Genomic DNA, 9,941 nt, shown 5'->3' with positions numbered 1-9,941 from the left:
ATTTGCTGGGCTGAATCTCCGCAGTTACCTTTTGTCTTTTTAGTGGTATTTTGCGGGTGATATGTGCTGTAATTTGCCAGTAGAGTGTTAATTTTGTATGACACTTTTCATATTCGTGTCTTCAATCAATAATCACTTGTATTGATATTGTGCATTGCATCTGCTCGTGTGGTCTTTTTGGTCTGTTGACAAGACAGATCAGAAACATACATTCGTTGTCACGTCTGATGTCACAGTCGTTGAGAGGCGTGTCGCCGATATTTAGGCATGTTGCCTTTGCATGTTACACCCCTCACCGCTGCACTGTAGCGTGCGCTGTATTGTAGAAGATGAATGTTGTTCTTTTTGTGCATCTGCTGGGATTGCAACCGATTTTGTTTTGTGTGTGTAGCTCTGAACGCAATAGCCGTATTGTCGACTGAACGTGCTGAAAAGCTATGCCTGAAAGCTGAGTAAGCTATACTTAAAGCTAAATTGCTGACCCTTTTTATTTTGTCTCGCTCTGTCGTAGCATCGCGGCGCTTTCGAAAGTTTTTCCTCTATAGCTTAACACTTCCTATAGCTTTGAACGGTCACTGTTTGTTATTTGTTGTTTTCTTGTTTCTGTGTGCCATGTATAAATTTTGCTGCTTCAAACCAAACCGTTAGGTATCACATATTCATATATATTGTCACAGGTACAGGCAAGACTACCTATAATAAGATACACGCATGTCGAATACAATCATATAGTGAGCATTGAGCAGCCACCGACAGACTCTGAGGGGCTGTTTGCTCGCATAGGCAGGCGAGGTGACGCATTTGTTCGCCAGTTACAAACAACACGCATAAGTCGTTATGCACGACATGTCTTCGACATGTCTTATAACTTCAGGAGATCTGATAACCACAAGGCGGACAACACTGTCCAAGTCAACGCACCCGTTCCGACGTGATAACTTAAATCAACACAATCAACAGCCACAGTTCACAAAAATTGAAGAAAAAATAAACGCTATGACCAGCGGTCTTTGCCATTTCAATTGTCGCTTTCCTATTTGAATTTTGCGGTCCTTTATTCATTTAGTTGGGCGCAAGATAAACATAGTAGACATTGATAAATACAAAATGTCCCTTTCGGGCAACTCATGATGAAGATGACGATGGTGATGATGAATGACAAAGATGAAAATTGCCTTTGAAACAAAGTCCTGAGATGCAGTGACTAGAAACTTAGTTAAACCAAGTACAGCTGTTCGGTTGAACCAAGTTTTAGGGCATAATGACACTGAACGAGGCCGTGCAACTCATAAGTTACAATGTTAGATATTAGTCAAATGATGTGTAACTGAACAACAGCATTTGCCAAAACGCAGGTGCCCAGCCAAATGACCCATTCGATGATCCGAATAGCTGTCCCTGTTGCCATCCTTGGCGACCGACAATACGGGCACACGGATCAAGTAAGAGTAAACGAGGGCGTGCTCAGCCACTTGCGAGCGAGCGCCGTCCGACGACCTGTCGGAACACAGGCCGGTGCAAAGTTCGTGTCTGCCACCTGATCCGGGATGACCGGAATGTTTTCACCGGGGATGAAATGCGCAGCCATTTTTCATCTCGACCGGCTGCCTCATTTCCCTGGTGCCCCGTTTCCGGAGGCGCCTGTGCAGGGTTGGCTCTGCATTCGGCGCCGGGCCACGTCCCGCTCAGCCGTGGAGCCCCAAGGCCGCTGTTCTCTCCGTGCCGGGCCTGGCAACAGCCGCCGACCGTGCCGGATCGGTGTGGGCCCCCGTGATCACCGAGTGGTCGGTACTGGGCGCAGTCTCACACCGCCGATCTCCGGTCATGTCAATCACCGACAGTTTGCCTCTGGCGGCGTCGCTCAACTTCTGACACCCTGGGGGAGCTCCTTGCCGTCCACCAGCGCCAGGTAGGGAGCCGAGAGCAGGAACCTGCCGTACGTGTCGTTCTCCATCAGGATCTGGACCCGCCGCTGCGCCCGGTCGAACAACTCGGTGGTCGGACTGGAGAGACCTTCCTTGACGGCGGTGCGAGTCTTCGAGTCCACGTTCACCTGTCGGCAGGGAGAGAGAGCGCTGTTAGAGCCCATTGTGACGTGTCGCGCTGACCTCGGCTGCACAGACGGGCCGGCGCGGCGGCCGCGCGTGACGTCAGCGGGCCAGCCGTGTCACGGCCTGACGTCACCGGCGCGGCGTGAAATGGCGCCGCCGCAACAACATTCGATCACTGAATGCGACTATCTCTATGCGAGACGGATGATGAGTTGCAGCACAGGTAGGCTTTTCGATACTTTATGCAATTAGAGAGAGCCATGTTATGTTTCAGAATATCCTGGATGTTGTGCTGAGTGGATATTGGCTACGCGTTTGCCCAAATCCTCAAATGGTGGATGTGCGTCAGAGGCATAATAATCAGACGTTGAATATGGACAGTGCATAGTTGAATGCATTTGAAGCTCACCTGTCTGGGGGCGGTTGGCGCGACGAATTCATCATAGATCTGGTGCGCCGAGGCGGTCAGGTTCAGATGTTTGGCCTGCTTGTACTCCTCAACGGCCAGCCAGAAGTCGAGGTTCTCCTCAGAGAACTCTTGCACCAGAAAACTCCGGAACAGCGAGAGACCCTCTGCAATAAAAGAGACCCCTGTCAGTGATGATGTCGAGTCTCAGTCAGTTAATCGGTACATGGCTATGTAGATTCGATGCCATAGAAGAAAACAGACGACGCTCAAAGTTCCTACGACTTAGCGACTACTTCGCCGTAAGGAAGGGCACAGTTGCACTAATCATATGCATACACAGCGACTACATTCAAAGTACTCCGCTTATCGGGCATGACACGAAAAGAAAACAGGCGGTCCCTGGTCATCTGCAGCGGCCGGCCGACTGGCAATGAGCGGCCGGCCGGCGCACAGGGCCGGCCCGTGTCCCGCCGCCGCGGACGGGTCGCTGACGCACCGCAGACGTCATCGGCCGCATGCTAATCGCCGCCGACGGCATTCATGAGGAGGCGAACGCCGTGGTACCGCTTCACCCGGCCCATCAGATAGCGCCGCCGACACCGTGTGTGGCAATAAACCAATCGGCCCGGCGGCCAACACCGTCGCTCTCCTCCGGAAGGCTCAGAGGGCGCAGGTGGCCGCGGGCGGTGCATACATTTGCATCTCGATGCAGGTCATTCATCGTCCAATCGCGCTGCGCGGCGGAGCTTGTCACACCGACAGCGGAGGCGCGGTGACCGATGAGCCCTGTCTGGGTCTGTTTCCGGCGACCGATCATGAGTCGGTGGGTGTGAACTGGTGGCGCAGCGGGCTCTCCGAGATGCACTCGCGCTCGGCCGGCACGCTCCCGACTCCACGCTCCACTGCTCCCGGCCGGAAGGGTCGGAGGTGTCAATCTGTTCATGGCGTCGGCCTGGACGTGTCACGCTCGTACCGGTTGCGTCCGGCTGGTGACCGCCAGCTCCGGATTGAGCCACCTGCGGCCGGCGTGTCCGTCTCATCAGCACGCTGTGTCCGGCATCGGGAGCGGCGTGCTCTCCTCATCAGCGGCACCTGGACAGGAAGGCCGGCGCGTCCGGGACTCCGGTCACGTCTGATGGCGAGACAACAGCGCGGCGCCGGAAGCAGCTCCGATGTACCGGTCGTCTGCAGCTGAGGGGTACTCTCTGTCTCTCTGACTGGTGCGTGCCGGGCATCGCGGAGTTGTCATCTGGGAAGCAGGAAACGCCATGCTGCGCAATGCCTGGACTGATATCGCTACAGTTTGTTGCTTGTTTGTTTGCGGATGCGAGGATGAGTCGCCGTGGCAATCGGCTACCATTATAGACCCTGGGTGAGTAACAGGATCTTGCATTTGTCTTTCTCATAACTTGCTTAGCAAGTTCGATTAGTAACCATTGACTGTGTCATGTTTTTATCTATGTACTCTGACTCGGACTAAATATTAAGCCACTATGTGGAAATGTCCTCAATACACCGAACTTGAACTTGAACCAACAGAACCCCGGGGTGAGTGGTGACGCCCCGCTCCGCTTTTGGCTAGGGCCGTGTGAGTTTACCCAGTGGTGTTGAACATCTCAAACAAACTTTCCGGCTCGACGGACGCGGTGTTCGCCCCGGCGCGGCCTAATATTACCGTTGGTAGCGCCGGCCGCGTCCGGGTACCCCGCGGGTTCTGTTGACTCGACCCGTCAGGTGTGGCGTCATGTTTGCAAGGAGAGCCGTCACGTGAGTGAGAGCGCGAGCTATCGACCGTGCAGTTCGCCGCGCGGTGATCGGTGATTGATGTGAGCGGTCCGAGACCATCAACGCCTCCGCGCTGGTGTAACTCGGCCAAACAACTGCTGTAATCTGTTAAACAACTGATGTAACTAACGGTCCGGCAGCCTCGTGAGCGTTAGCTGATGAAACGGTGTCTAGTCGGCCGCTTAGATCCCACTGATCTCCGCCGAAACGACTCGGCGAGCGCATCCTCCGCTAGGAATGAGCGGCTACGTGCATAAGACTGCAAGTGGACTGCCACTTGGTGCAAACCGTGCCCGGTCGGTCGGCCCGACGGACTTTTTATTTCATCATGCGGGCTGCACGGGCGTCGCTCTTCCCCGATTATCAGCCCGTTAAGGTGGCGAGAAAGATGTCGGGGTGGGCACGATGAAGTCATGCCTCGCCATGTCGAATTGCATCATGGCAGTACCGGCCGCGGACCGGTCGAACGGTGCGGCTTGCCGTTCCCGGTGGCGGCGAACCATTGTCGGGGTGTGCCGAACACGTCCGGCCAGCCGGGGTGCGTTTGACGTCACCACTTCACAGTACGCCAGCGTGTGCGCAATACGGACGCAGAATAGGTGCGGCAACACCCAAAGTGGTAGAGTAGGGGGTATGGGGGAGAGCTCACAAACCCCGACAGGAAGCTCGTCATGGTTCAACTCAGGCCCTATCCATCGGCGATCATGACAGTCGCCTGCCTCAAAAGGCGGTCTCGAGATGGACCTGTCAAAACAGAGCTGTCGGCCGCGCCTCAGCGGGCATATCTCCTGGGTCCCACTGCCAGACAATCATGTAGAATACATTCCGTTGGAATACAGCGGAGACATTATGAAAATCGCAAACCGGTTCAGTTGGCGATGTTCGCCCGAGGTGAATGTTTTATAAATGACGGTGAATTAGGTGGGAACGTTAAAATGAATTTGTTGTTCCATGGTGTCAAGAGTATAACTATGGCTCTTTCTATGTTGCGGCCTATCAATTAAGGAAATGAAGGGCTGGGCCACATTTTCCGCCTCGATACAAATTTGCCCGGTAAATATCAATCTCAGATGATTGAAAAATAGGATGTTTTCGAAGCTTCAGAAATTAACGGCTACGTTTTGCGGTAAACTTAATTGAAGTATTATTGTTCAATGTCATACTACGACTTAAATGAATGTCGTACGGTGTTGTTTTCTTTTCATCTTTTTTATCATTAATATTACCTGTCCTACCCAGGGAAAAGTCACAGGAGCGACGTCCGGGCATTGTGGCGCTGAAGGAAACCCGCCCTGGTTACCGCTATGTCCCCGTTCTACCGGTATGCAAAAATGGCCAGACTCACTTTGTGATACCGCTGCACACTGAAAATAAATTCACACCCGCTCCTGGTGTTTACACCTTTTTAGGAAATGTTTACACCCCACCGTTTTTGAGCACCTGCACCGGTGTAGTTTCAACACCAAGCTTTGGTGTAAGCATACACTGAATCCTGGTGTAACACCAGGCACATACACTGGCGTATGGCGTTAAATCACTGTAAGTACACCAGTTTGTGGTGCTACACGACGTCTCTACACCATAAAAAGGTGCTACACCATTAATTTGCACCTTCTTTACGGGTACAAAACAAATACCCTTACACCAATGTGTGGTGTTAGTAGCCAATTGGGTACACCCTCTTCCGGTGTTGTGAAGGAGATACACCGGTGTTTGGTGTAGCTGCAGCTCGATGAATTTATATATATATATATATATATATATATATATATATATATATATATATATATATATATATATATATATATATATATATATATATATATATATAGGGTCTGTGTGAACATATGTGACAAGTCCATATGGGTATACTGTGGCTTGCCTAGACCCCATACAAAGCAAAGCATTCCTTAAATAAAGACAATTTATTTTGTAACGTCCGAGACGAGCAATAAACAAATGTTATTAACAAAAATTGCGGCAACTGTGAGTGGCGCTTTCTCAAGTGCACGGGTGGTCACCGGACTCTGCTGACAACATACCAGACCAGACATTTATCTCACACTTATTTATCACACTTATTTATCACACTTATTTATCACTTATTTATCTCACACAGGGCTGCGGAGTCGATGGATTTTCGGCGACTCCGACTCCGACTCCGACTCCGGCTTTCAAAAACCAGCTCCGACTCCGACTCCGACTCCGGGCAGAATTGTCGACTCCGACTGACTCCCAACTCCCGACTCCGACTCCGCAGACCTAGCAGGGCTGCGGAGTCGACAGATTTTCGGTGACTCCGACTCCGACTCCGGATCGGGTTTCTAAAAGCGACTCCGACTCCGACTCCTACTCCGGTCACAACTGTCGACTCCGACCGACTCCGACTCCGACTCCGACTCCGACTCCGACTCCGACTCCGACTCCGCAGCCCTGATTCTCACACCACCTCCAGTCCCCACACAGCCCCGCATCACTCGACTCAAACTGAAGCGCGAATCAACACGCCGCCGTTCATTTGAATTTACGCATGTGCACGCGCAGCCGCTCGCGCTGGCCGGCGGCCGGCTGACCTTGAATCCAAGGCCATATCCGATCCATGGTAACGGTGCTAGTAACACCGTTTAGAGATCAATGAACTGGGAGCTACACCATTGTGTGGCGTATGCGATATAACGTCTCTGTCACGGGGTGTTGACACCAAATGGTGGTGTTATTTATCCGTAGCGTCGGTTGGTCTTAGGTGGCATTGGTGTTAATTATCGGTGTTGATTTTGAACACCGAGTAATTGCACCATTCTTCGGCGTCACACCCCACAGTTACACAGTTGAGTTGTGTTACACCCTACCAAAACGCCTCTCATTGGTGCTTTTTTTCGTGTCACCGGCACGCGAGTGTTAATTTATTTTCAGTGTGTGCAGCAATGGCGGCCATCTTCAAACATTTCCGTAATGCAGTGCCGATATGCGACGGTACAAAGGAGATGGGCAGAGCGCGCTAACGGGATCTGGATTGGATCACAGTGGCACCTGTGTCGATCGCTCCAGGTTTGGAAATAGCCGTCACGCTTCACCATATCGGTGAGACGAGCAGCGCGGCGTCGGTCCCCTGCTCTCTGCACCATATTCGTATCAGTACGAGAGCGAGAGTCGGTCGAGATCTGAGGGAAAGAACTGCGCAAGAGCTACTCACGTTTGGAGCTGAGCAGGGTGGCGAGTGAGCTGGCCCAGAGGCGCGCCTGCTGCTGCTGTTGCTGTAGTTGTTGTTGCTGTTGTTTCGTGATCTTGGGCGTCTCGCTGCGGCGGCGGTAGAGCGGTCCGAGCAGGCCTCCTCGCGGGCTCAAGCTGCCGGAGAACGCGCCGTCAGACAGGGCTGCCAGGGTGGCTCGCGAAACCGGCACAGGCACGGTACCGGTGCACGAAAACCCAGACATGGTGGGGTGGACGCATGGGGACGTCTGGCGACTAGCGTGCTTTTCTAGCATGTGGCGACCAAAATAAACAATTCGATGCCGATCGAAGTGCATTCCTTCGGACTTCACCAAGGACGGATTTGGCTAGATAATATTACAGCGCATGCCTTTGCTACCAAATACAAACTCCCCAATCATGTGATCTGGGATGATGGGCCGTGATTTTTTTTTTTACTGCGTCTGGTCCGAGACCGGTCGAGGGGCCCGCCGATGGAACCCAGAATGACCCGTTTTGGATGGGGGTAAGTGCACGGCGCGTTCTGCATATCGCATTCCAAATGCGCCAATATGCCGGGCCGGGGCCTGCAAGGGTCGGTCTCGGCACCTCTGCTCTCCAGCCGGCAAAGGGACGACACAGACCGCTCCCGTCTGCCTGCCCACTACTTTGCAAGTCTAACACGGCACCCGTGACCCGCAGCGCGGGGCGGGAATGAATTTCCAGACAGCCCGTTTTGGGCCGGAACGTTCTGGACACACGTGGTCCAGATCTTGCCGTGTTATGACACGGCTGAATCCAAGGGCGGCACGGAAAGACGGGCACAGTGACTCAGCGACCGTCTTTGGTAATGGTGTGATACGGGAAATATCGGGGCTCGGTGTGCACGTCTGACGTCACTCCTCTTTGCACTGAATCATATTTCTTGACCTCTAAATGCAAATGAAGTGCCATAGAAGGGTTTACATATAAAACCCCGGAAGGCTATTGAGACGCAGTCATGAGCAACCGTGTCACATTTCCCTGATCCGACAGACTGTGATTGATTGTCCATTGTTATACTCGAGGAAGCTACATAAAACAATCCGAAAACAAGGAACATCACTATCTTGAACTGTCAAGAGATTCTCGTTAAATTCACCAGCCACAATAGTCAGGGCGTGCTCATGTGAATACGGACACAATAGCCTAGCAACAGTCAATCTTTTCCTTTGGAACACGAAGATATATGGAAGAAAATCAAACATGCAACTTCATCCCCGCAAAAGCTACACCGCCTCGCACATCATCCCACACAGGAGCAACACTCACCTCAGCTGCTTCGCAGCCAGCTTGGCCACAACTCTCTTCCACATCTCCAGGGTCTTCATGATGGCTGTGTGTGCGGAACTGACACGACTGATCGCTTCGACGTCTGGTCGCCGACTGCCGGAGCGGCGGCCGCCGGGCGCCAGGCCGGCTGCCGTGACCGGCGGCGCACGTTGCCGCCCCCTGACGGCGCACCGGTCGTCGGCAGGACGACCGGTGTCGGACCGCCCACGGTCGGTGTCGGTACCTACCTGTGTCGGGCCGTCACGCGGACCTCTGTCCCAACTCCCACGGGGGTGACGGACGACCGGCCGTCTCCGGTGGGAGTGGGACTGATCCGACACCGCGCGCGGGGGCACGGGCTATCCAAAAAAGTATCGATGACCAAAATAGAAAATAAAATGATGGTTTGGGTCACCTAGTCAAATATTTCCAGGAGCTTAGGTACATTTTGTATAAGATGGCTATTTCTTTGTGTTTTTTTTTTAGCCATTTGTTTTAATGCGCAGCGCTAGGAGCATCCACATTGTGTGATAAGTGTAAAGTCACCTACTGCATGTTGATTCAATATTTTGTGTTCTTTCCTCCAGCTCCGAGGCGCTGCTTCAACCGACGTTTTAGATCAGATCGTCATTTCATTGTAGTTGGTTTCAATTCACGAGATAAAGCTATCAAAATTAAAAACACGTTCCAATTTCTCATCCAAAAAGTCGGATTTCATGTTCAGCGATTTCAGACGGGATTCAACACTCAATGGTTTTTATCCATAGGCATGCGCATTGCACATTATTTATAAGTACCTGTAGGCATCACTGATTTCAAATTTGGCATTCAGCTCATATCATTGATGTGATAATTCGAAATTTAAAGAATACGTTTTTCATGTATCTACACCAAAAATGTTAAATTTCACATCAAGCTGCCAAACAATAAACATCGAATGGTTTTAAGTTTATATCGTTGCTCATAAATTGCAACATGTCTCACTGCGTACCACATTTCCCAGCCCTAGCCTTAGTCCTTTCTGCATCTAAAATCTTTCGGTTAATGTTTAAGCGTTTGTTTTTTTGTTATATTAAAACAAATAATTTGACATGGTTCTTAAACCGTGCCATGCTGGGGACGGGGGTGTTTGAACACCCCCTACGGTTTTTCGCGATTTTCTGCGCCATTGTTTTTGGCACTTATCATACATCATT

The 9,941-nt window shown here is 51.7% G+C and overlaps 1 protein-coding gene across 1 annotated transcript; it reads right to left on the bottom strand.

The window, feature by feature from the left end:
- Positions 1-644: 644 nt before the first annotated feature.
- Positions 645-8,866, bottom strand: LOC122373512 (regulator of G-protein signaling 21-like). Its single transcript, XM_043351646.1, has 4 exons — positions 8,746-8,866; positions 7,439-7,590; positions 2,461-2,624; positions 645-2,053 (listed from the first exon to the last, which is right to left on the bottom strand). The coding sequence occupies exons 1-4, from the start codon at positions 8,802-8,804 to the stop codon at positions 1,862-1,864; spliced, it is 567 nt and encodes a 188-aa protein (XP_043207581.1). The 5' UTR covers positions 8,805-8,866; the 3' UTR covers positions 645-1,861.
- Positions 8,867-9,941: the final 1,075 nt, after the last annotated feature.

The sequence above is a fragment of the Amphibalanus amphitrite genome, unplaced genomic scaffold (genome assembly GCF_019059575.1).
Source record: "Amphibalanus amphitrite isolate SeventyFive unplaced genomic scaffold, NRLGWU_Aamphi_draft 001507F_arrow, whole genome shotgun sequence".
Classification (NCBI taxonomy): Eukaryota; Metazoa; Arthropoda; class Thecostraca; order Balanomorpha; family Balanidae; genus Amphibalanus; species Amphibalanus amphitrite.
This window is presented reverse-complemented; position numbering and strand designations above follow the sequence as displayed.